The 25914-nt window shown below is 53.8% G+C and overlaps 1 protein-coding gene and 1 long non-coding RNA gene across 8 annotated transcripts; one reads left to right on the top strand and one right to left on the bottom strand.

Moving 5' to 3' along the window:
* Nucleotides 1-6310: 6310 nt before the first annotated feature.
* Nucleotides 6311-25496, top strand: ST6GALNAC2 (ST6 N-acetylgalactosaminide alpha-2,6-sialyltransferase 2). Of its 6 annotated transcripts, none has more exons than XM_061392746.1 (9): nt 6710-6937; nt 10791-10854; nt 15547-15721; nt 16339-16507; nt 16923-17061; nt 19476-19579; nt 21344-21427; nt 23411-23510; nt 24706-25496. In XM_061392746.1, the coding sequence occupies exons 1-9, from the start codon at nt 6813-6815 to the stop codon at nt 24871-24873; spliced, it is 1128 nt and encodes a 375-aa protein (XP_061248730.1). In that variant the 5' UTR covers nt 6710-6812; the 3' UTR covers nt 24874-25496. The 6 variants fall into 6 exon arrangements, with proteins under 6 accessions (XP_061248726.1, XP_061248727.1, XP_061248728.1 ...); XM_061392745.1 differs by having other exon boundaries at nt 6727-6937; nt 21227-21427; XM_061392742.1 differs by lacking the exon at nt 10791-10854 and having other exon boundaries at nt 6311-6937; nt 21227-21427.
* LOC133232835 (uncharacterized) lies at nt 10524-21050 on the bottom strand. 2 transcript variants are annotated; one of them, XR_009731487.1, is made up of 4 exons: nt 20250-21050; nt 19479-19548; nt 16881-16990; nt 10524-10872 (listed from the first exon to the last, which is right to left on the bottom strand). It is a non-coding gene; the product is annotated as an uncharacterized LOC133232835 (long non-coding RNA). The 2 variants fall into 2 exon arrangements; XR_009731486.1 differs by lacking the exon at nt 20250-21050 and adding an exon at nt 20061-20240.
* Nucleotides 25497-25914: the final 418 nt, after the last annotated feature.

Consider the following 25914-nt stretch of genomic DNA (forward strand, 5'->3'; position numbering starts at 1 on the left):
TGCTATCTAGGTTGGTCATAACTTTTCTTCCAAGAAGTAAGCGTCTTTTAATTTCATGGCTGCAGTCACCATCTGCAGTGATTTTGGAGCCCAGAAAAATAAAGTCTGACACTGTTTCCACTGTTTCCCCATCTATTTCCCATGAAGTGATGGGACCGGATGCCATGATCTTCGTTTTCTGAATGTTAAGCTTTAAGCCAACTTTTTCACTCTCCACTTTCACTTTCATCAAGAGGCTTTTTAGTTCCTCTTCACTTTCTGCCATAAGGGTGGTGTCATCTGTATATCTGAGGTTATTGATATTTCTCCCAGCAATCTTGATTCCTGCTTGTGTTTCTTCCAGTCCAGCGTTTCTCATGATGTACTCTGCATATAAATATATATATATATTACAAAAAAAAAGGAGGCTGTGTTGAAAGGCAACTGGAAGAAGAGTGTAGATTCCATGAAGATCAGGCTAATGCACAAGTCAGCTAGTTTGCAGGAGAGAATCAGGGAGAGAAACAGGAGACAGTAACCTCAGGAGCTGTTCCTTCAAAGGAGCCCGAGTCTATAGAGCAATTTCTGTGCCAGGGCATTGTTGAAAGCAACAGATCAACTGGCAATTAACGCATCTTGACAGCTGCATGTGGTCAGGGGAAGAAATGAAGAGGATCTGGCCCAAGTCACGGCTAACCCAGGGTGACGGTGGGCAGACCCCAAACTGCACTTCCCTATGCACCAGCGGTTAACACTTCAGGGACCACAAAGACCAGTGGGAAAGAAAAAAGTCTGCAGAAGTGTGAGGAGGTGGAGGAGATGTGAACTAAGATATTCTAGTGGAGGGTGTGGTGGGTGAGAAGACTCTGCTTTCGCTGGCCGAGTGGGTGGGAGGTTCTTGGAGGAAAAACCCAAGGGGTCGTGGAGGGGGGCTTTCCCTGGCCAGGTCGTCTGGGAGCGCTTAGGAGGCCCTGTCTCTGTGGATGGATGTCCTGCAGGGTGGCCGTGGGCCAAGCAGGTGTGGAGTACAACCCTTCTAGTAGGTCCTAGCTAATGAGAGAAGAGTGGACATCCATTTCTCGATCCCCAGGCCTGATCTCATCCCTAAACTGTGACTTTTCTGAGAATAGCATTCATGGACTTTGTGGGTAGTGAGACATGAAGGGATAAAAGGAGTACGAAAAGAAAATGGCAAAAGACCAAGTGAAATGTGGGATCTCAAAAAAAAAAAACAAACAACAAAAAAAAGAAAGAAATGTGACATGTCTCAAAGCCCTGTGACCTCGGATCACTTCTCAGTTTCTTCATCTGCAAAGTGGGGAGAAGGGGGTGGGTGAGGAGGGAGGCTTCTTTAAAATAAGCCAGCCAGTCACTAAACAAACAAGGGCGTTACAACAAGCCTGGGGGGAGTGAGGGTGGGGGACCCGTACCCAGAGTTGCTACAACGCTAATTAAAATGTCCAGTTTCCAACAAAAATAGATGAGACAAGCAAATAAGCAGGCGTAAAGAACTAATAAACAGAAACCTCAGTTAAACAGAGTTAGGAGACAGAAGGGGGAAGCTTTCATGCCCAGCAAGGGCAGCAGAGCCCAACAGGAAGAAGAAAGATATCGCTTTCTTCCTGGCAGGGACTCAGCCAGTGAAAAGCCTTGGAATCTTTGTTTACTCCTTCCCTTGCCCTGCGGGACCTGCATATGGTCCTTAATTATAGATCCAGAAATTCCAATTCTCTGTTGAGCCCCATGTTTCTTTTTTTTTTTTTTTTGGCTGTGCCAAGTGGCTTGCAGGGATGTTAGTTCCCTGACCAGGGGTTAAACCTGGTCCCTATGCAATGGAAGCACGGAGTCTTAACCACTGGACCACCAGGGGAGATAAATATATTTATATATAACTTGTATCTGGACACACCTTTCCTCCAGCTACGAAATACAAAAAAGGAATCTGTATGGGACTAAAAATAACTGCATGCAGATGCAGGACTTTTAGACACAGCAGGGGAAGGACGAATTGAGAGAGTAGCAGTAACATATATACACTGCTGCTAAGTCACTTCAGTCGTGTCTGACTCTGTGCAACTCTATAGACAGCAGCCCACCAGGCTTCCCCGTCCCTGGGATTCTCCAGGCAAGAACACTGGAGTGGGTTGCCATTTCCTTCTCCAACGCATGAAAGTGAAAAGTGAAAGTGAAATCGCTCAGTCGTGTCCGACTCTGTGCGACCCCATGGACTGCCGCCTACCAGGCTCCTCCGTCCATGGGATTTTCCAGGCAAGAGTACTGGAGTGGGTTGCCATTGCCTTCTCCAATATATACACTATCAAGTGTAAAATGTAAAGAGAGCTTCCCAGGTAGTTCAGTGGTAAAGAACCTGTCTGCCTCTGCAGGAGACGGAGGAGACAAGGGTTTGATCCCCAGATGGGGAAGATTCCCTGGAGGAGGAAATGGCAACCCACTCCAGTATTCTTGCCTGGGAAATTTCACGGACAGAGGAGCCAGGCAGACTACAGTCCATGGGGTCTCAAGTCAGACACGACTGAGTGACTGAGCACATGTGTAAAATAGGTACCTAGTGATAAGTTACTATATAACACAGGAGCCCAGCCTGGTGCCCTGTGATGACCTAGAGGGTTGAGACAGGGGGAAGGCAGGGAGGCTCAAAAGGGAGAGAATGTATATATATGATTATGACTGATTCACATTGTTGTATGGCAGAAACTAGAACAACATTGTAAAGCAATTTTCCTCCAATTAAAAAATAAATTAAAAAAATAAAAACAACTGCATGCATGCACAGTTGGGGCAAATTCTGGACCCAAACGATACAAAGAGACCAAAAAACCCAAGTGTCACTTTTAAAGACAGGATGGCTAACCCTAACCCTGCACACACCACCACCCAAGCCACCACCCCTCTAGCCCACCCCCTGGACACACCCCTATCCTCACCCCATATAAGGAACAAGCTTGCCCCTCCCCAGGGATCAAGCAAGCAAGAGTTCCTTCTGGCCCCCAGTAAAGCCTTGCCTGAATTTCTTATCTGGCTTCTGATCAGTTTCTATTGATTAAAGAGGCCAAGAACCCTGAGCAGTAACAGCTCCTTGTGCTATACAGTAGGTCAAATAAAACCAGTTTTGCTGTTGAAATAGCTGACCATCTGTTTGTTTCAGGTCCACACAAGAAAGCATGACTGTTAAACCAGAAAAAGGCAGTCAGCAGAAACTACCTTGTGGGAGTGGCCAGATGCTGGATTCAACAAACACCTAAAAGGAGTCCTGCAAATGACACTTAATTTTCTTCAGAATTCAGATTCAGAGGCAGACACAGCAGGACTAGAACAGGAAAACGTCTGCTCCATTGTTCTGCTGGGAATGACGCAGGCCCTGGTGGCCTCCATGGGACAGTTTCAGTGGGGAGGTAGGTAAAGAAACCAGATTCGGAGAGAAATGGTCACAGCGTGGTTGTCCCAACAAGAATGAGGATGAGAAGGAAAGGGTAGTTACGAAGGGTGCCAGCTCAACAGAGGTTTTGTTTGACTTTGTTTTGCTTTTTAGGATGAGCTCTTTGGGATATATTCATAGCCCAGGGGGGCTTCCTAGGTGGCAACAGTGGTAAAGAATCCACCTGCCAATGCAGGAGACACAAGAGACGAGGGTTCGATCCCTGGGTTGGGAAGATCCCCAGGAGTAGGAAATGGCAACCCACTCTAGTAATCTTGCCTGGAAAATCCCACGGACAGAGCAGCCTGAGGGCTATAGTCCATGGGGTCACAAAAGAGATGGACACAACTGAGCAGCTGAGCACACACGCATAGGCCGGGACAAAGACCCTGTAGATGGGGAAGGGATGGCTGCCAAAGGGCAACCCAAAGAGGTGGGAGCACACAGCAGAGAGGCCGGCTTTTACAGGAGGAGAGCTTGGGTGGGTGCAGGTGAAGAGGCGTGACATTAACACGCTGGGAGCCCTCACCGGGTGAATCACATTTCTGCACACATTAGCAGAAGCACTAACTGCCTTTTGTCCCAGACTATCTTTCCAAGATTGTTGGTATATAGCAAACTGTCTTAGAAGACAAAGATAAGACCCCCATCTGGAGCAGAAGACAAATTTTCTTATTTCCAGCCTAAGTTTTTTTTTCCTCTCTTTAAAAAAAAAAGTCTTTTGGCAGTGCCCTGCAACATGTGAGATCTTCATTCCCTGACCAGGGATTGAACTCGCGTCCCCTGCATTGGAAGATCGGAGTCTTAACTTCTGCACCACCAGGGAAGTCCCTCCAGTATAATTTTTAATGCCTGCCTCGAGGGCAACGGCAGGTTTGCTTGCAGCCCATTGGAAAAGATTCTGGTTTCCCTTGTTCGAGGTTCCTCAGCTGTGCGGCAAACCCACAGTATGTGCAGCAAACCCACTGTGTGGCCCCTTTTGGGTCCCTCTGCCTCACCTTCTGGGGTCTGAAGAGCAAGGAGGCACCATCTTGAAGTTCACGTTGCTCACTGTGCCACCAGGAATCAAGTCACTCATCTCTGACCCCAGAGTCTCACGTCTTCTGCAGGCATCCATCAAACTGTAGCAGGCTGACCTGTTAGCCCGATCACAGAGTAAACCTCAGACCCTTCACGTTCTGGCCAGGAGGTGCCTTTGTAATTGTGGGCCTGGGAAATTGAAGCTCCCCTCTCGGAGGAGGGGGAAAGGAGGCAGGGAGAAAAGAGGCTTGAGGTGACATCTTGGAATCCCTGTTGGGCAGGATGGAAGCTGGAGCTAACCAAGGATGGGGAAATGGCTGGTTGTAGCAAGCCCAGCTGATGCTCAGTGGGTACCATTCTACTCTGGAATGAAACAGTCCCCGGTCAGCAGCTCCTAGCCAGGCCAGGAAGCGGGCAGCGTGGGGGAGGGGACACTGCACAGGCCGATCAGAGTGTGAATCCAGGTCGGAGTTCTGCTGGGCGGAAAGCCAGGAACACAGAGAGAGTAGCTCTCAGATTATGAATGACCCCCAGGGGCCTGGCTGGAAAGGAAAGAAAGCTTCAGGGAGAGAACTGATGTGCCGGCAGACAGTGGAGGGGCGAGGACACAGGAGGCTGCAGACGGGAAGGAGAACCCCATGTGGTGGATAGGAAGCTCTGGTCTTAGTGGGGTATTACCTTTTAAAAATATATGTATATATTTCTTTATTGGTCTGTGCAGGATCTTAGTGGCAGCATGCAGAATCTTTTTAGTTGTGGCACAGGGGACCTTTAGTTGTGGTATGTGGTATCTAGTTCCCTGACCAGGGATCAAACCTGGGCCCCCTACATTGGAAGCTCAGCGTCTTAGCCACTGGACCACCAGGGAAGTCTTGAGGTACTTGTCTTTTAGGCACTGGAGATGGACCCAAATCCTTAATACGGATGTGCTTGTGTGCGTGTTAAGTCACTTCGGTGGTGTCTGACTCTTCACGACCCTATGGACTGTAGCCTTCCACGCTCCTCTGTCCATAGGATTCTCCTGGCAAAAGGCCTGGAGTGGGTTTCCATGTCCTCCTCCAGGGGATCTTCCCCACCGGGGGATCAAACCCCAGTCTCCTGCGTTGCAGGTGAATTCTTTACCGCCTGACCACAAGGGGCTGGGGGTAGGTTTGAGACTTAGGAACTTAGAGGTCTGATGTTTTATCAGCCCCTGAGGAAATGGGAGAAGGTGCAGATCAAGGGATAAGTAACAGAGACAGGTATTTGGGGGGTGGAAAACCATAAAGATTAAAAGACTTGAAATCATCAATTTAAGTCGGTCTGACAGGAGGGTAGCCAGGGGCAGCATTTTTTAAATAGTGTGAACTGAGCCTGAAGGACTTGCTCCTGCCGGAGAGCAGAGGCTCCACGAAGTTTTCCCAGTAAGCCTTGCAATTAGACAGATACCTGTTGCTGCACCCAGGCTTATCCTTTACATGAGAATTGGGGAGGGGTTGGGGGTGGGTGAGTTGCAGTTGCCTGTCATCCTCGCATTTGTTGACAGTTCAGGGTCTAGGGTATTTCACAGGTTTCTGGGGCCAGGATGATGTCCACTGGAGAATACAGTGTCTCATCTACCGCTTACCCCTGGAAAGGCTCTGCTTCCGGTGCACGGGAGCCCGGGCTTCCCCGGGCCTTCCTGATGACACCTGAGCCTCTGCTACACCTTTCAGGTGTCTCTGGGCTGCTGAGATCTCCAGGTTGCCCCGGGGTTGTAACAGGGACGCATAGTGACTGAGGGCTCTAGCCAGTCAATAAACTAGAGAGACGGACAACCTCAGCTCTCCCGCCCTTCCCATCCCGGGCAGGCCCCCTGCCCCACCCCCTCCAATTCCAGCCGGGGTCTGAGCGGTTGGGGTTTAACCCTGCATGCTCCCCGCCCCTCCCACGAGCCTCGGGTGCCGGGAAGCCGCGAGCCCAGGGGGCCCCCGAGGGCGCAGTGTGCGGCCCAGGCGGCAGGTGGCGGCGTCTCCCCGCGCCCCGCGGCCCCACAGAACCCCCGGACCGCGCGCACGCACGCCCTTCACGGTACCGGGAAGCGCCCTGCCCAACACCGGCTCGCGGCGTCTCTGGGCTGGGCCGTCCAAGTCCGGAGGACAGAGGGTAGCGCCTGAGAGGCGCGGGCAGCTCTGGGTGCCGGCGCGACACTCTCGCCTCCGGGACCCGCCGCACAGCCCCCAAGGGTGCGGCGGCGTCCGGAGGCCGGGAGCCGACAGAGGAAGAAAGGCGGGGCGGGGAGGGGCGGCGGGGCCGGGCGGGGCCGGACGGCCGACTCCGGGAGTCGAGCCCAGCGCACCCGGGCCTCTCCTCTCCGCCCGGGTCGGCTGCCCACGGGACGCCCTCGGGCCAAGGCTGCATGGGGCTCCAGCGTGGCCGGCTCTTCTGGCCGCTGCTCCTGCTCGCGGCTGTCTGCTCCGGGATCCTGGTCGCCCTGTACTCCTCGGCGGTGGAGTTGCACCTGGGGCCCCGAACCGAAGCCAGGTAGGAGCTGCCGCGCGGGACCTGTCCGGAGGGTGCAGGGGACGCGGGGACTCGGGCTGCGGCCCTTTGTACCCAGAGCCTCCACCCCGGCGTTAAACTCGTGCTGCCGGGGGTCCCACAGCTGCTGCTGTATCCAAGAGGAACTTCGCCCCTTGCTCACCGGAGATCCACTCCCGACAGCTTTCTGCTGACTTCCCTCCGGCCCTAATTAGAAACCCTTTCATCTGTCCTACTTTGGCTTGGACATCGGATTCAGATAAAATCAGTCCCGGCTTTCCACGGATTGTCCCTCGCTAACCTCACATTTCTCAGATTCTACTTTGGGGGCGGGGACCCAAGTCTCCCAGATCCAGCGTTGCGCGCGGCTCCTCAGTCCGGCGGCGGCAGGTCGCGCCTCTCCGGCTCGCTGTGGTCCCTGCCCTCCCCGCGCCCGGCTCGCTTCTCTCCTCCCGCTCTGTTCCGTTGTTTATTTTGATAAGCCCCGTCCGGGCGCGATCCGGTGAAGAGGTGGACTGCGGCCCACCTTGGGCTCCATCCAAGTTTCCCTCCCTGAGCTGCTCCTGCTGCGCTCCGCTCCCCCTGACCCTGGGCACCTTCCTTTCATTTGGTGCCCCAGGAGGAGAAACCTGAGAGCCTGCCTTTGGTAGGTCACGGTTCCAGTTACTGAAGAAACCTTAAAAGGGATTTAGCTTTACTTCTGGAAGGTGGACCGAGCTGTGCCCAGCGTTTGGATTTGTGAGGCCCCATGGGTACCTACAGTCTGCTGCAGAGGCCTCTGGGCCCTGGCTTTCCCTTCCCAGTGCTTTTCGATCCACACAGTCCTCACTAAAGGGAATGAAGTCAGAATTAATGTCTGCTCTCAGGAATGGGGCTCTCCAGGTGGCTCAGTGGTAGAGAATCTGCCTGCCAAGCAGGAGACCCAGGTTCAATCCCTGGGTCAGGAAGATCCCCTGGAGAAGGAAATGGCAACCCACTCCAGTATCCTTGCCTGGGAAATCCCAAGGACAGAGGAGCCTGGCGGGCTATAGTCCATGGAGTCGCAAAAGAGTCAGACACTCAGACAGGACTTCGCGACTAAAACACAAAACCAAAAACATTCAGGAAACAAAGTCAAAGGGCACCCAGTGTTACAAAACAATATGAAACACGCTTGCCATTGATTATGTGTCCCCTCCCTTTAGAAACAAAGGTGTTCTAGCTGGCAACACCTGAAGTTAACTTTGCCTCCTTGGAGTCAGACATTGCATAAGGAAAAGGACTGAAAAGAACTGAGGGTATTAAGAAAGGAGATCCGTATCAGTTTTCTGTAAAGATGTTTTGAAACACATTTATTTGAACATCCTTCAAAAGTAACTAATACCACTATAAATATGAGGTTGACTGAACATCCATTATACCTCAACAAAGCTTTTTTAAAAGACTTTTCATGTTTTAAAAATCTAGTACGACTTGTCCATATCCTTGATGTTTTGGTGATGTTTGCATTTTAGCTAAACCCCAGGGGCCAGGTCCAGACTCAGCCTCATTAGGAGCTGGACAAGCAGAGGGGCAGGTGGGATGGAAATCTGAGCAGGGCGAGTAAGCTATGTAACCCTCCCTCACCTGGGGATCAAAAGCAGCCCTCCCGGGCTACGGTGGGGAGTCCAGGGGAAGCCGAGTGCTGGGACCAGGCCTGGCACACCGGAGATGGGAGATGAGGCTCTCCTTGCAGGTTAGAGGGTGGAATCGGTCCAATCAGTAGTTCCTGGGCTTGGGATTTCTAGACTTGTTTTAGAGTGGGTTGCCATTTCCTCCTCCAGGGGATCTTCCTGACCAAACCCATTGTCTCCTGCATTTACCGCTGAGCCTTTGGAGAAGCCTTATTCCCACGGTGGTGTCTAAAAGCCTTTGGATTCCCGGGGTGGGGGGTGTCGGGGGAGTCTCTTGAGCAGAAGGGTTGCTCTGGAGAGGAGCTGGCCTTCCTGAGACCCGAGCGATTCAGGGCTCCCTCCTGTTTCTATTCCACGCATTCAGCAGTTCCTCTGTCAGATTCCAAGCCTGGCTGGCATGTTAGAATCACTGGGGAGGAAGGGATGGCAGTGGGGGGAGGGGGGTTGAATCACCGGAGACCCAGAACCAACCGATCAGAATTCTGGTGTTTTTCAAAAGTTCCCTGGGGGTTCCTGAAGGCCACCTGCGCTGAGCACCACGGTGCCAGTTCCTCCTCTGAGAGGAGCTACAGGGTTTTGTGGTTGGCTGATCTGGGTTGAGTGGAGGATAGGATCGCCCTGCTTTTTCTGGCCTGCTCTTCCAAAGTCTTTCACAAACCCTGAAGGCAGGTGGGTCCAGATGCCCTTGTGGCTCAAACGGTCTTGGTGCCTAGAAGCAAGTCACTGGAAGCCTTTGTTTCCTTCGAAACTGCTGACCTCAGATCCTCCCCACCTGCTCCCTCGGGGTTGTAGGGGAGGTGGGAGGAGTCTGGGAATAGCCTGACTACCCTCTTGAATGGATAGGGGCTCCTGTTCCTTCCTGTTTGCCCTCTGCCCAGGTGGCTCAGTGGTAAAGAAAGTTACTGCTATTGTAGGAGCTGCGGGTTTGATTCCTGGGTCAGGAAGATCCCCTGGAGAAGGAAATGGCAACCCACTCCAGTATTCTTGCCTGGAAAATCCCATGGACAGAGGAGCCTGATATGCTACATACAGTCCATAGGGCCGCAAAGAGTCAGACACAACTAAGCGCGTGTGCGCCACACACACACACACACACACACACACACACATTGGTGCAGGGACCACCTAGCACCTAGCAGGTGGGTGTAGGGCAGTAACCTAGACCCTTACCTCCCTCCAGAAGGGTCAGTGTCGTTGAGGCTGTCACAGGGTCCCTTCCCTTTGCCCTTTAGGTAACAATAGCTAATATTTAGAAGACACTTCTTACATAAGATAACACAGACTCTGTTTGAAGGCTCCCGACAAGAATGCAGGCAGGGCTTTACTGGGGCCCCTGCGGGCGGCAACGGGAAGGAAACCCAATGCCAATTTTTCTTGCTTGCTCCCTGGGGGTGGGGCGGGGCTCGGTGAGTTGGTTCCTTCTACAGGATGACAGTAGGGGTGGGTCCAGGGGGTCAGGCCAGAGAGGTGGCTTAGGTGGCCCGCCCACCCCCTTAGTGGTGCCACGTGCCAGGTCAATGTGCATACCTGCTTCTGCTCAGATTTTGGTCTTTCTGTATCTCTCTTGTTCATAATTTGCCCCAGCCACCGCATGTACTCAGTTACTTTTAGTCCCTTGTAGTTTATTTTGCATTTTGTTGCTCAAGGAGACGTTTGTCCAAGTGCAAGCACTGCAGCAAAGGGTCCCAGGCCCCAGCCTGTCTCAATCTGACCATCTGCATACCTGCATGATCATCCCTGCTGAACAGACACAGACACTGAGCTTCTGAGAAGTTCAGTGGCTTCCAGAGATCCTGGAACCCAAACCCACGGTGTCGGGCTTTGGCCCCACCCCTTTCTCCAGGTGAAGGGGGCCCAGGGCACTCGGGATCTAACACCTGTTTTGCGGGCCTTAACAGGGAGACCGCTTAGATGGTCACGAGCCCAGGCCGCTGGCAATCTTTCCTATTTTATATTTTCATGTCTTAACCACCATCTCGCTGTTCCCATACATTCCACATTTCAGCCACTTGCCAAGGGGCTAGGCAGAACATAATAAGGTGATAATATTTTGTGCCCAAAGAGAAAGAGATGAGCAAGAATCAGAGCATAGGGGAAAAAATAAAAAAATCAGACCCTGATGGACGATCAGCCTCCAGAGTTACCAGATGAGCACGCTCCGGGGGCAGGTCAGACCCCGGCTTTACTTCCGCCTTCTCCCCCAGGAACACCACGTCATCATCTCAAGCTTTCTTTGGACCCAAGGCACCGAATTCTAGGACACGAAAGGTACAGTGGCGGGCCACCCTGTGGCGGGGTACAAGGGGAAAGAAAAATGGGAATGAGACCATTCTTACGAGCCTACTGGGCGGGAGCTCTCTGGAAACCCCCCTCCCTCCTCTCCTCCCACCCCGGCTACATCCCCCTCCCCACCCAGGGAATGGAGCACAGAACTGAGGGGCCAGCCAGCGCTCTTTAGACCTGACCACTGAGGTCCCTGCACCCCAACAGCAGAGAAACATGGCCCCATCTTTACTCCCTGGGGTATAACCAGCAGAAAAGTTCTTGCAAATCTTGATTTATCTTTAAAAGTTCTCTGACTTTTACATTCTACACCTCAAAATGTCTTTTTACTGTAAAACTCACATTTAAACTGTTAGCATGCATGCGTGCTAAGTCACTTCAGTCGTGTCAGACTGTTTGCAACCCTATGGGCTGTAGCCCTCTGTCCATGGGATTCTCCAGGCAAGAATACTGGAGTGGGTCGCCATGCCCTCCTCCAGGAGATCTTGCCCACCCAGGGATCGAACCCGCATCTCTTACGTCTCCTGCATTGGCAGGTGAGTTCTTTACCACTAGCACCACCTGAGAAGCCCTGTAAACTGTTTACCATGAAGTAAACACCAAGCCCAGGGGCCTGTCTGCTCTGTCACAGAGCACAGTGACCGTGGCCTTACAGGCCATCTCAAGCACTTTACCTGCGTTCTCTCACTTACACCTGTCGGCAAGGTCGGGAGGCAGCTTTTGCAGTAAAATGAGGCACAGAGATACCCTGCTCAGGTTACCCATGGAAAAGAGGTGGCACAGGGATTCAGGCCTCTCTTGGACCCCCGGGCTGGGTCTGAACTCCCGAGCAACATGCCCTCACCCTCTGTGCAGGCTGCAGTCAAGCGGGATGATGACTATGTAGTTCTGGCCTGGTCCCGGTTTAAGAGTTGTTTTTCATGCCCAAGACACTGGAACTTGATAACTGAGGTCTCATGGGGGCAAGATCTCACCACATGCAAGACTGAGCAACTGCAAAGCTGTAAGCGGCAGAGCGAGCTCCCCTCGGCAGGTGATGGAGACCCCACCCCCCCCACCCCCCGCCCCAAGAACAGAGATCAGGTGGACACTTGGCGGACTGGCTAAAGAAAGTCTTCAAGCGTCTTAAAGCACTTGGCCAGGTCATCTTTACTTTTCCTAAAGTCCTTTCACCTTGAGCTGCTGCTGCTAAGTCGCTTCAGTCGTGTCAGACTCTGTGCGATCTCATAGACAGCAGCCCACCAGGCTCCCCCATCCCTGGGATTCTCTAGGCAAGAACACTGGAGTGGGTTGCCATTTCCTTCTCCAATGCAGGAAAGTGAAAAGTGACAGTGAAGTCGCTCAGTCGTGTCCGACCCTCAGCGACCCTATGGACTTCAACCTTCCAGGCTCCTCCGTCCATGGGATTTTCCAGGCAAGAGTACGGGAGTGGGGTGCCATTGCCTTCTCCTACTTGATGCTAATTGACATATTTCCTCACCTGGTTTAAAAACAAAAAGATTTGAGCTTTTGTCTTTTGGATATATATGACATGGGGGAAAAAAAATGAAGAAGTAGGTAAAGGAAAAATAAAGGTAAGAAAGTTAGACAATGTCAGATAAGTGCGTGAAAAATATGCCAGAGGGTGTCAGAGATGGGCTCTGAGCTTCCCTGTGACAACAGCAAAGAAGGAAAGCTTGCCACCCTGTCCATGAGATAAAAGCAAGCCAGCTGCCCAAGCAAAGTGCGCCTTTCTGGATATGGAGACCTGAAGATTTTTCTCTTGGAGCCTTGTAAAGGAGACCCTGGAAAACACCCCTATGATGAACTGAAGAGGAGTGAGACTGATGTAGTCAGTTCAGCTTAATGCTTGCTTTTAAAGCATGAATTTGGTCCATAAAGATTGCTGTGGGAGTAAAACAAGTTGAGCAGAACCCAAATTTCGTGTGTGTTTATCAGTGATTTTGTCAGCCAGAACACTGGTAAATGCAGAAAACCATACTGCACCAAAGGGAATCATGTAGGAATACCCAAAAGGCACGCACATGCACACTTCAGACAGCCATCTGCTTCATCGCATGTTTAATAACCGGCTTCCCACCACTTCACGATAACTCCCAAACTGCCACCCTTCCGAAGCCCACATCCCCAAGAATGTGTCAGTTCTTTTCCAAGGTCAAGTGCCATATTTTGAGAACTATTTATATATTTCTTGGGCTTCTCTGGTGACTCAGACAGTAAAGAATCTGACTGCAATGCAGGAGACCTGGGTTTGGTCCCTGGGTCGGGAAGATCCCCTGGAGAAGGTAATGGCTACCCACTCCAGTATTCTTGCCTGGAGAATCCCCTGGACAGAGGAGCCTGGTGGGCTACAGTCCATGGGGTTGCAAAGAGTAGGACACAACTGAGCGACTAACATTTTCACTTTTCTAGATGTTTCCTAACCAGTGAATGTGTGTAAAACTGCTTCTATCTTCATTTTATGCATCACTGATCAAGTTTTTTGAGTTTCTGCTGCTCATAGTCCCTTTTCCCAAAAGCCCTGTGGTTTGGGTTGCGGTTCTGCATGATGGTTTTTAGGCATTCATATGTCACATAACAGCAGAAATGACTGTACTCTTTCCCACGTTGTCCTTTGATGAAACCAACGTCTTAACCAAGACCCCCTTCAGTGGAAGAATAGCCCTGACCAGACCGGGGCTGCTCAGGAATCTAACACGGGGGTCTGGGGGTAGAGGGGGGCTGGGGCCTGTCTGGTACGCGTGCTCTCCTTCAAGGCCGCTGGGTGCGGAGGCCCCTGCGTGCGGAGGCCCCTGCAAGGCTTCCTTTGCTGCTGGCACCAATGACCACCAACTTGGGAGCCTTAAAACAAGAGAAATGGAGTCTCTCACAGTTCTAGAGGCCAGAAGTCTGAAGTCAGGTATCCAGCAGGGCCAGCCGCCCTCTGAAGTCTCCAGGGAAGAATCTCTCCTGGCCTCTTCCAGCTTATGGGGGCTCTAGCTGTCCCCTGGCTTGCAGCTTCATCACTCACTCTCTGCCCCCGACCCCCGCCATCAGCACGTGCCTTCTTTGTATGATTTTATTTTTGTTTATTTATTTTTGGCCGTGCGGCGTCTTCGTTGCTGCATGGGCCCTCCTCTAGTGGTGGTGAGCGAGGGCCACTCTCTAGCTGCGGTGCACGGGCTTCTCGTTGCGGTGGCTTCGAGGCAGAACACAGACTCTAGGGCGTACACACTTCAGCCACTGCGGCCCATGGGCTCCGTAGTTGTGGCTGCCGGGCTCTAGAGCACAGGCTCAATAGTTGTGGAGCACAGACTTCACTGCTCCACGGCATGTGGGATCTTCCCGGATCAGGGGATCGAATCCATGTCTCCTGCACTGGCAGGTGGATTCTTTACCCCTGAGCCACCACGGGAAGCCTAGCACATGCCTTCTTATAAGGATACCAGTCATTGAATTTAGGGCCCACCTTAGTACATTAGAAGTTATACTCCATTTATGTGTGTGGCTCAGTCACTTCAGTCGTGTCTGACGCTTTGCAACCCTATGGACTGTAGCCAACCAGGTTCCTCTGTCCATGGGATTCTCCAGGCTGGAGTGTGTTGCCTAGCCCTCCTCCAGGGGATCTTCCCAACACAAGGATCAAACCCGCGTCTCCTTCACCTTTTTGCATTGCAGGCAGATCCTTTACTGCTGAGCCACCTTACGGTATAATCTCACCTGACTGATTACATCTGCAAAGACCCTCTTTCCAAATAAGGTCACATTCTGAGGTTTGGGGCAGACATAAATTGGGAGAGGGGACATTATTCAACTCAAAATAGGCACCGGCTGGTCAAAGACATCACAGATCTTCCCAGTAGCCCTTTCCATGTGAACCCTACTGCAGCAAGGACGGCCAGGGCAAGGGTTTGGACCCAGGCTGATGGATTCCAAGGCCTGGGGTGGACCTCCTCCAATACAGGGCAGGCAGCTCTTACCCATTTGTGGGAAAGTGCCCTCAAGTTCCCCCCAAGTGTGAGGTAAAGTAGTAGGCCAGAGCCATCAGGCCCCAGAGACGTGGCATCCAGGGAGAAGGGCTGGGCAGGGTAAATCCAGAAAGCTCTCTGACCCCTACCAGGCCACTGCGTACAGGCCAGCTTGGCTGGCACATCTAGGGGGTGGCCCAAGGCTGGAGAGGGGAAGGGCAGCACTTCCCTCCCAGCCCTCTTGTGGGGTATGCGGGCTCCCTGGAAGGTTCCTACCCACCCTACCTTCTAGAACAGCCCTCGGGGACTTCCCTGGGGGTCCTTCGGCTTCCCTGGTGAGTTTGATCCCTGGGTGTGGGAAGATCCCACCCAGGAGAAGGAAATGGCAACCACTCCAGTATTCTTGCCTGGAGAATCCCATGGATAGAGGAGCCTGGCAGGCTACAGTCCATGGGGTCACAAAGAGTGGGACAGAACTGAGCAACTAACACTGGGGTCCAGTGGTTAAGAATCCGCCTGGCAGTGTAGGGCACGTGGGTTCCATTCCTGGCTGGGCAAGTGGGATTCCCACATACCTCAGGGCAGCTAGGCCCACAGTGCCACTGGAGAGCTCTCATGCCACACCTAGAGAGGACTGACCACGAAGATCCTACATGATGCAACTAAGACCCAAGGCGGCTAAATAAGTAAATTAAAAAAAGAAACAGCCCTCTTATCTTGTCACCCACAGAACCTGCTCTGTCGACATCCACTTTCTCTTGCCGTTCAGCGGCACCCTCGCTTCCGGAATCTGTTTAACCTCTCCACTCCAGTGCTGCTGTCGGGGGACCTCTTCACCCCGCAGCTCTGGGACAGCCTGAGCCAGCACAAAGCCCCCTACGGCTGGCAGGGGCTCTCCCACCAAGGTAACCTGCAGCCCTCTGGCCCTAAATAGTCCATTCCTCCTGCTTTGGGGCCACGGTGCCCCTTTCTCCTCACTTCCTCCCAGGCAGGCTTCAAGGCTCACCTCCACTGCTGTGAGACTCCCTGCCTCTACAAGCACCCTCTACAAGGGTCAAGGAGAGGGGCCTGGCTACTGCCCCACCCGACCCCTCTACCAGTGGCTCTTGCCCTCCTGGGGCCTGGCATGAAAGATGGCCAGTGTGCAAAGGTGGCTGAGGATAGCAGTTGTGAGCCCTCAAACAGCCCAATGATGGCTGCTTTTGGGAGAGACCACCCAGAGCCCCTTCCACTTTAAGTCGGCCCCTCACCCTACCCCCGAAGGCCCCAAATTATTTCCTTTTGGAATAAGCAAAGTCTTGGGAGGACTGGTTATCTGAGTTCTCAAGAAAACTGGGGCCACAGCCAACCCTCCCGCCCCACCACCCTCTTTGCAGGCGTCCTGCTCCCACGGACATTTCCCTGTCCTCCACCTTCTGTGCCTCTTGAGAGGGACCTGGTGTCAGGCCTCAGGCAGGTGCGGGTGCCAGGAATTCTCGGGAAGGCCCCAGTGCCCCTCACAGCACTCCACCTTGTCCCACAGCCATCACCTCCACCCTCAGCCTCCTGAACGGCTCGGAGAGCACCAGGCTGTTCGCCGTCTCCCGGGAGCTGCTTCCTGGCTGCATCCGGTGTGCCGTGGTGGGTAACGGAGGCATTCTGAACGGCTCCCGCCAGGGTCAGAACATCGATGCCCATGACTACGTGTTTAGGTATGTGGGCTAGGGGCCAGGGAGGAAGTAGGAGAGGAGCTGGGTGGAGAGCTGGTCCCCAGCCAGCCCCCCGGGGGGAGCATCGTAGGTGAGGGCGTGGGCTAATGGAGCAGCAGCGGCCTCAGGCAGCTCAGCAGTTGTGACGGGCGCACAGGCGTGGACAAGGGTGTTAGGCAGACAGACCCTGAAGACGCACGAGGCTGTGGTCAACCCAGGGGACCCAGGAGGAGGGAGCTGCCAGGGCTGGCTTCGCCCATTTCACAGGGCATCCTTCAGGTGCCCGGCTTCAGGATGGGGCTGGCGACTGGGCACTGGGGCTGCCGTGGGTAGAGCGAGTGCCAGAAGCCTGGGGATGGAAGTCAACATGCAGTACCGTGTAGCCACAAGCAGGCTGATGAGCCTCTGTTTGGACCAGACTCAACGGTGCGGTGATCAAAGGCTTCGAGAATGACGTGGGCACCAAGATCTCCTTCTACGGTTTTACTGTGAACACAATGAAGAACTCCCTCATCTCCTACTCGAACGTGGGCTTCACCTCTGTGCCGCAGGGACAGGTGAGGCTCCGATGGGCACCATGGTCCCTGACAGCCAGCACCGTTGTTTCCTGTCCGCCCCCCATCGCACCACAGGGCAGGCCACGGGGTTCCCACGCCCCAGCCCAGCGGATGGACAGGTTGTACGCCAGGATCTAGGGCCTGTGTAATGGGGCGCCCTGTAGCTCAGGACCAGGAAAGCTCTGGAGTGGAGCGTGAATGACTAATGTTTACTGAAGGCTTATGGAGTGCCAGGCACTTTACAGAGGCCACGTCAGCCCCCTCTTACTGGTGAGGGCACTAAGGCTCAGGGCCCCTTCGTTCAGCAGAGTGGCAGTGGAGCCCGACTCAAACCCCTGCTACCACCCTGACCCAGAGGTCAGCAGCACACAGCCAGCCAGAGGGTATTTGCTGAGTGTCTCCTCCATTCCAACCCCACACACACTCAGCACAGCAGCCCCTGAGAACTGGAACCTGAGTCTGTCTACTGCCTCCAGGCTCTTTCAGCCACACCCAGCTGCTCTAACACCATGCTTCCCCTTCTAGAGGGCTTCCCTGAGAGCTCAGTTGGTAAAGAATCCACCTGTGATGCAGGAGACCCCACTTCGATTCCCTGGTCAGGAAGATCCACTGGAGAAAGGAAATACTCACTCCAGTATTCCAGCCTGGAGAATTCAGAATTCCATGGACCATATAGTCTATGGGGTCATAAAGAGGCAGACAAGACTGGAGCGACTTTCACTTTCTTTCCCCTTCTAGAGCAGGCTGGCTACCACATGCAGCGGGGAGGTCCCAAGATAAGGGTGCTGTGGTGCTTGATAGGGCTGGTTTGAGTTTTCAGCAGCTTCCTCCTCTTACCAGGGACGTCAGGGGTGTCCAAGCTACAGCATCCATGCTCTGAGGCCTCTTTTAGCTCATGATGAAACAAGATAGCACAGTTTCATTTCTGGTGTAGCCACAGAACCTGTATGCATGTGTGCTAAGTCGATTCAGTTGTGTCCAACTCCGTGCAACCCTATGTACTGTAGCCCTCCAGGCTCCTCTGTCCATGGGATTCTCCAAACAAGAATACTAGAGTGGGTTGCCATGCCCGCCTCCAGGGCATCTTCCTGAACCAGGGATCAAACTCCCATCTCTTATGTCTCCTGCATTGGTAGGTGAATTCTTTACCATTAGTGCTACCTGGGAAGAACCTGTATGAGTTTTCCATAACTGCATGACAAATGACCCCCAAACCTCATAGCTGTAAACAACAAGTACTGCTTATCTTGCCGTTTTCATGAGTCAGGAATTTGGGAGCAGCTCAGTAGAGTGATTTTGTCCACTTCTTTTTTTTTAGCCTCCTCTGGCAGCATGAAAGTGTTAGTTGCTCAGTCACGTGGTCCAACTCTCTGCGACCCCATGGGGTGTACCCCACCAGGCTCCTCTGTCCTTGGAATTCTCCAGGCAAAAATACTGCAGAGGGTAGCCTTTCTCTTCTCCAAGGGATCTTCCTGACCCAGAGTCCAAGCTGGGTCTCCCTCATTGCAGGCCGATTCTTTACTGTCTGGGCCATCAGGGATGCCCTTCCCAGATGACTCAGCAAGTAAAGAATCTACTTGCAATTCAGGAGACACAGGAGATGCAGGTTCAATCCCTGGGTTGGAAAGAGCCCCTGGAGAAAGAAATGGCAACCCACTCCAGTATTCTTGCCTGGGAAATCCCATGGCCAGAGGAGCCTGGCGGACTACAGTCCAACGGGGTTGCAAAGAGTTGGACACGACTGAGCAACTAAGCATACACACACCAGCAGCATGTGGGACCCTAGTTTGCTGACGAGGGATTGAACTTGCACTCCTGCATTGGAAGGTGGAGTTTTAACCAGTGGACCAGAGAAGTCCCTCATCGGAGTGGTTTTGGCTCAGGGTCTCCCAGTAGTCACAGTCAGGCTTGACAGGGGCCGCGGTCATCAGAAGGCCCGCCTGGGCCAGGGTGAAGATGGCTCCCTCACAGCCCTCACCATGTGGGCCCCTCTGCAGGCTAATACACTGCCTCCCCGATGGGGTAGCTAGCTTGACCCAGAGCGAGTGATCCCAGAGAGCAAGGAAGCTCCTCCAGTGTCTTTTATGAACCCCTCTCCAAGGGGGTCACACACGCTTCCTTACTCCCACTTTTTCGTATCCATTAGAAAAATTCTTAGTCCCTCAGTCCAGCCCACACTCAAGGGAATGGCAGTTGAGCACGGCTCCTTGAAGGGAAGAGTATCAGCGGGTCTGAGTGCTGAAACCCTCAGTGGAACCCGAAAGAACAGGGCACCCAAAAGTGGAAAATACAGACTCAGAAAGGAGAGGCTCCTGCCCGGGCAGGGGCCGGACCGGGCGGAGGGCGGTCCACTCGGAGCAGGAAGCCCCCGTGGTCTTGTCCCCACCGGGGCTGCTTCTCTGTTGCCCCAACAGTACCTGCGCTATATCTTCATCCCCTCGGACATCCGTGACTACCTGATGCTGAGATCCGCCATCCTGGGTGTGCCTGTCCCCGAGGGCACCGATAAAGGAGACAGGTGAGCAGCCAAGCAGGGAAATAGGGCACGGTACTGGTCCCGGGTCCACCGTCAGATGGGAAAGGTGGCTGAAGGTGGCCAGAAAGGCCCCAAGAATCCACCAGAGCATTAGAAGAGTAAACTCTTCTTTTTTTCCTACCCTCGGGAAAGCCCAGGTAATGCTGCTGGTCCCCAGGGACCCTCCTGACCAGGTGGGCTGCAGGTTCAAGGGGCTCCTTTTGGAATGGGGGCCGGCAGGCCTGGCCCCTCAGCTTCAGCTGCGGTCCCCATAACCCACCCAGCCACCCAGCTGGCCTGTCCGCAGCTGTCCCTGCTGTCTCGTTGAGTGCATTGTGTTTGGGGACTAAGAGTGAGGGCCAGGACCCATGCCACTCCTTGGCGGGCACCCTCCCAAGACTGCCCATGAAATGGGAGAGCAGGGGACGTGGGCCCAGTGTCCTGCAGAGTGGGAACAAAGGGCCCTCTGTCTGTCCTCCCCCACCTTCCTGGGCAGCAGGCCCGTGTCCAGCTCTTTTGAACCATGTCCGGGCCTCATCTGAACCTTCTCCCTGTGGTGCTGAAGACAATTTCTTGTCCCTGAGTCGGGTCCTCATAAATCTGCACCAACCCCTGTGGCCGCCAAGGACCGACCCTCCTGTCTCGCTGGCTGGCCCCGGTACATCTCACCCACCCTCAAAGAGCACCTTCTGAGGCGTCCTTAGGGGTTAAGCCGTCGGGGGCCAGGCCGGCTACGCCAGCCCCGCCCTGTGCCCCGCCCCAACCTGCTGATGACCCAACAATCGCCTGGCAGCGGCTCCTGGGGGTGGGCTTTGCGACCCAGACGGGACTGGCTCCTGGGGGTTGGGGGGGGCTGGCTCAAAGACATCGGGTGGACATTAAGCCTCCCCAACACCAATGAGCTCCCCCTCCCATTCCCCTAATCCATCCCCTGCCCAGTCCCCCTCCCAGTCCAGATCCAACCATACCAACCAGCAGCCCTACGCCAGCTCTGGCGGCTCAGCTCCTTCACCATCCCCCACCCGGGGGTCTTCCCGTGCCCCCTCTCACCCTGCCACCCCAAATGCCTCACAGCCCTCTTCCCGGGCCTCCTCCCTGACCCCCAGCCCTCATGTCCAGCCTCGGGGGTCTTCCCAAAATGCCACTCCACCTGCCTCCAAATCTCCCTCTCAATCTGGCTTGAAATCCCTCTCCCGAAACTCTTCCCAAACTCCCCCCATACCTGGCGCCAAGTCCCCCGCCCACAGCCCCGCACCCTCAGCCTCCTACATCGGGCTCGGGCTTGGGCCCATCCGGGGCATCCCGTCCTACATCGCCCCCTACGTGCCCCGCTTCATGAAAGAGGCCCCCTTCTTCCAGCCTCCTACTTCGCCCCTCCCGCAGAACCAGTGCTTCCCCTGCTCCTTCCCCTGCCGGGCCCGGGACCGCCCGCGCAAGCCCCCCGACTCCCTGTACTTCCCTCTCCTCCCGCCCCCTCCGCACCTCCCCCGGGTCAGCTGCTCCTACCCGTCTCCCCCCGCCCTGTTCACGCCCCCCTCCTCCCTCTCCTACACCCCGCCCACCGAGGTCCTGGTGGGCGGGAAGCCGCACGTGGTGCCCACGGTGCTCCCAGCCACCTTCTACACCCCCTTCTCCCGCTACTACTCCCAGCCCCGCCCCTACCGGTCCATCCACCGCCACCGCCCCAGCGCCTTTCACCTCTCCTCACTCCACAACCCGTCGTACGACGCCTCGGGCCGCTCTGTTCACTTCTATCGTGGGTCCTAGGCCTCAGACCTATTTTGGACTGGACTCCTCTGCCAGCAAATTCAGGCTACTCCATCCAGACTTCATCAGCTACCTGACAGAGAGGTAGGTGCGGGCAGGGGTGGTGCTGGGAGCAACTCCCCTGCCCACCCCCACCATTTGCCCCACACCTACAGGCTGCTGCCGCTGCTGCCAAGTCGCTTCAGTTGTGTCCGACTCTGGGCGACCCCATAGAAGGCAGCCCACCATCCCTGGGATTCTCCAGGCAAGAACACTGGAGTGGGGTGCCATTGCCTTCTCCAATGCATGAAAATGAAAAGTGAAAGTGAAGTCGCTCAGTCGCCTCTGACTCTTTAGCGACCCCATGCACTGCAGCCCACCAGGCTCCTCCGTCCATGGTATTTTCCAGGCAAGAGTACTGGAGTGGGGTACCATTGCCTTCTCCGGCAGCACTGGCTTTATCCCCTGAAGATGAAACCCCAAGCTGGGCCATGTGCCGAGGACCACCGTGGCCGCCCCCACTCCCTGCCCCGCAGCACTTACACTGCTTCATTTACTTGTTGTTTAGTTCCTCAGTCCTGTCCCATTCTTTGCGACCCCATGGATGGTAGCCCCCCAGACTTCTCTGTCCATGGCATCTCCCACAAAGAGTACTCGAGTTGGTTACCACTTCCTTCTCCAGGGGACCTTCTGAACCCAGATTGAACCCGTCTTTTGTTATTGGCAGGTGGATTCTTTACCACTGAGCCACCAGGTTAAATACATTGATGGAGGTGATGTTCTATCAGTCAAGGTAGACAGGAAACCCAACAGGCTTACTTACCAAAAATGTTCACGAACGCTTAGGCTGGGCATAGAGGGACTGTAAGTGTGGGGCTGTATGGGGACTAGTGGAAGCCAGCGTTCAGGCCCAAACACAGGAGGACCCTGGGAGGAGCCTAGGGAACCCCTGCCTGCAGATCTCCACCCCCATCCCACCCATCAGTGGTTCTCAGCAGGAGGCTGGTCCACTGTCCTGTCTGAAGTTTTGGTTGTCACTAGGCGACCTGAGTGCCCCTAGTGGGCAGAGGCCGGGGATGCTGCTGAACCACCTACAAGACACAGGGCAGCCCCTGCAACGCACATCTGTCCAGCCTTAAGTGGTGACAGTGCTGCAGCTGGGAAACCTACTGCATGCAGCCCCAGGCTAGCACCCCAAGACCCAGAGCAGGCCAGGGGTGGCAGGGGAGTCTGGGAGGCAAGCTGAAGACCACTCAACAGATGAACAGGCTGAGAAGCTGGGTGGTTTGCCTGGCAAGGCCTAGATGAGAACCCAGGGCTGAGGTCAAGGCTCGTGGTCACCATACTGCGGCCTCACTTTGGGACCATCTGGGTGTCTGAAAGCGTGTACGTGTGCTTGCACACATGTGCGCCATCTCACTAGTGGCCCAGTCACAGGACCTACGTGTCCTCTGTCCTCATGTGTGGCTCCTGCTTGGCCAGTCCGGAGGTGAAATTTAGGTGTCAGGTTAAATAACTACGCCAACTATGCCCTAGACGTTGTGGTGCGGGAGGGTGTTGCAGAGAGGAAAAGCAAGTTAGGCTGGACTCAGGCTTCTAGAGAGGGAGAGAGGGAAGGGTCTCACCTATGTTTCTTCAGGAGGGCCTGTTCCTCCTCCTCACTGCTTGTTACCTAAGGTGTTATTTGAACCAAAGATTTTTGTGTATAATTCATCTTTCTCCAAATGGCAGATGGGTGAGGGCAGAAGGGCCAGAAAATTTCGCTGTTTCCCAACCTGCCTGAGTTGGTGTAATGGCACAACCCTCAAGCAAATGTGCAAGACCAAAAGTCCTGGGGTTTTTTGGCTGCCCTGGGTTTTCTTTACTGCACAGGCTTTCTCTAGTTGTGGCGAACAAGGTCTGCTCTTCACTGTGGGGTGCAGGCTTCTCATTTTGGTGGCCTCTCCAGAGTGCGGGCTCTAGGCACACCGGCTTAGTTGCTCCTCAGCATGTAGGATCTTCCTGGACCAGGGATTGAACCCATGTCCACTGGACCACCAAAGAACTCCTCTGGAGTCTTTGAGTTTTGACACTTCTTTTTGCTTCCAGGTTTCTGAAATCAAAGTTGATTAACACAAAATTTGGAGACCTATACATGCCTAGTACTGGGGCCCTCATGTTGCTGACAGCTCTACATACCTGTGACCAGGTAAGAGGTCTGCTCTTTCAGGAGCCCACAGCAGCAGAGCTGGTGTGAATGGAACCTTATTCCATCCATGAGATCCTCTACGTGAGGTCTGCTAGCCCAGACCTGGGACTCTGGGCCTCCATCCCGTGGCAGAAGGCTCCCCAGCTGCAGGAGCCACCTAGTCTAGGGAATGGGGTGGAGGAAGTGCTCTCGGTCCCGTAGGGGACAGCCTTCGGACCCAGTCTTGCCTTCCTCCCCAGGGCCACCTTCCCCTGGGCTTGTCCTTTCACCCTCTGCCCCAGGGCAGACGCTGCACATGGTGTTTAAGGGACATACGACCCAACTGCTCTTGTGAAAGCAAAATCTCAACCAAAGTGGGTAGGGACATGTTTTGGGAGGACACTCTCAAAATGAGGTGGGCATCCTTCCACACGTGGAGTCTCTGAAATCACTCCATGAGCCAATTCTTGCTGGGGTGGTACCCATGAGCTGCAGAGACAGAGGCTGAGAATCAGTTTTCAGGGAAAGGCAGTGTTGACCCAGGCACAAGAGCTGGAGGCCAAGCACCACTGGACTCTGGTCCCCCTTTTCCATGTTTAAAACAGGACTCTCCTGTCTGCAGTCACCATGAGAACAGGAAACGGGAGGTAAGGGGCTTTCTGCCTCCATCTTGAGCATAATGATCATGGCTTTGGTGTCACAAACCAGAGTTCAAAACCCAGCCCAGCTACTTATTAGCTTGTGACTGCGGACACACGTTTTGGTTATCTTTCTGAGCCCATTTCCCCATTTGTAAAACAGGGACAGTATCTACACTTAGAGTTGGGTGAGAAAATGTGCAGAAATAACACAGTGCAGATATGAAAACGTGGGTGAGAACGGTTGTTTATTCTCACCTCCACACAAGGCAGCTATGCCTAAGTTCCTTCCACTTTATAAACTGTGCTTAGTCGCTCAGTCGTGTCCGACTCTGCAACCCCATGGACTGTAGCCCACCAGGAACCTCTGTCCATGGGGATTCTCCAGGAAATACTGAACTGGGTTGCCATTCCCTCCTCCAGGGGCCACACTGCAGGCACGTTCTTTACCATCTGAGCACCAGGGAAGCCCTTTACACCAGGGAAGCCCTGTGTAAATGCCTTCTCAAATGCTAGCAGCTCATTATGCTAATGAGCTGCTTCTCATAGCAGCTCAAATGCTAACTGTCCTTCTCCAGGTTAGCGCCTATGGATTCATCACAAGCAACTACCAGAAATTTTCTGACCACTATTTCGATCGAATGAAGAAGCCACTGATATTCTACGCAAACCACGACCTGTCCCTGGAAGCCACCCTTTGGAGGGACCTGCACAAGGCTGGCATCCTTTGGTTGTACCAGCGGTGACCCAAAAGCATCCAAGACCTTTATTTTTGCAGAGCTGCGGCCCTGGGCCCTCAAGTAACTAAAGCTACCTTCTTGTGTGTTCCATCCTTGACACCCACCTACCCCTTCACTACAGAGGACAGAGTGGATGTGTCAATGTCACTCAAGACTGCCCTTTGTGGGACACCCTGCCTTGTCCTTAGCTCACCCAAGGAGACTCCTCTGGGCCCAGGGAGACAACCCAACCTTGGTCGAGGAAAAACATTGCTCTGCTGGGCTCATCTTTAAAACTGAAGACAACACTCTCAAGATGAGACCGACCAGCGCGAGCATGCAGGTATCCTTCAGAGCTGAGCGTTTTCCAAGCCAGCAGTGGCACAGACTGACTTGGTCAGTGGAGTGGCTCAGGGCCTCTCAATTAACGAAGGTCAAGCAGCAGTAGAAACAAATGCACTTTTCAGCCCAAATCCTCCCACTAGCATGTCCGGCCTCAGACTCCAAAGCAGTTCACCTCAAGGACATGTTGGAACAGCTTTTCTGAGAAAGGGAACAGACTCACTTCTGCCCCCTGATAAAGTGGGAGCACAAAGGGCAGAAAGTCATTTGAAATTAGTTAATTGCATAAATGACGGATAACCACTGTGTCTGTTTGTGTTGGGGAAAGTAGTGTATTACGCAGGGTATTAGCATGGAGAGTCTGAACCACCAGAAAGTCCTGGCCTCTGATTAAAGGCCCACTGAAGATGTATTAACACCCCATCACCAAAAGGACATTATTGGGTAACAAACCCTCATCACTGGACATTGACAATCAAGGCTTCAATAATTTGACTGGATACAGGCAGCTTTCTTTTAGATTATACGGGCTTCAAAGTGTAAATCAACTGAATGACCACTACACAGCTCCGCACACAAACCCTGGGTTTGACTGGCTGGTGTTACTATATCCCATAAGGCAGTGGAGCGGGCTGGGGAGGCCTCCCATCCAGAACCTGGCCTCTGGCCCCTGCTTCTGAAGGGTCATTCCTCTCCATACAACACCGCTGCCTTAGAAACTTAAGA

The sequence above is a fragment of the Bos javanicus genome, chromosome 19 (assembly GCF_032452875.1).
Source record: "Bos javanicus breed banteng chromosome 19, ARS-OSU_banteng_1.0, whole genome shotgun sequence".
Lineage (NCBI taxonomy): Eukaryota > Metazoa > Chordata > Mammalia > Artiodactyla > Bovidae > Bos > Bos javanicus.

Excerpts from the sequence above, each read along its gene's own strand:
- ST6GALNAC2 (XM_061392742.1), top strand. The coding sequence starts at position 6,326 with ATGCTCCCCGCCCCTCCCACGAGCCTCGGGTGCCGGGAAGCCGCGAGC. Across the intron at positions 6,938-15,546 it reads GGGCCCCGAACCGAAGCCAG|AACCTGCTCTGTCGACATCC; the intron begins GTAGGAGCTGCC and ends TGTCACCCACAG. Across the intron at positions 21,428-23,410 it reads ATCAGCTACCTGACAGAGAG|GTTTCTGAAATCAAAGTTGA; the intron begins GTAGGTGCGGGC and ends TTTTGCTTCCAG.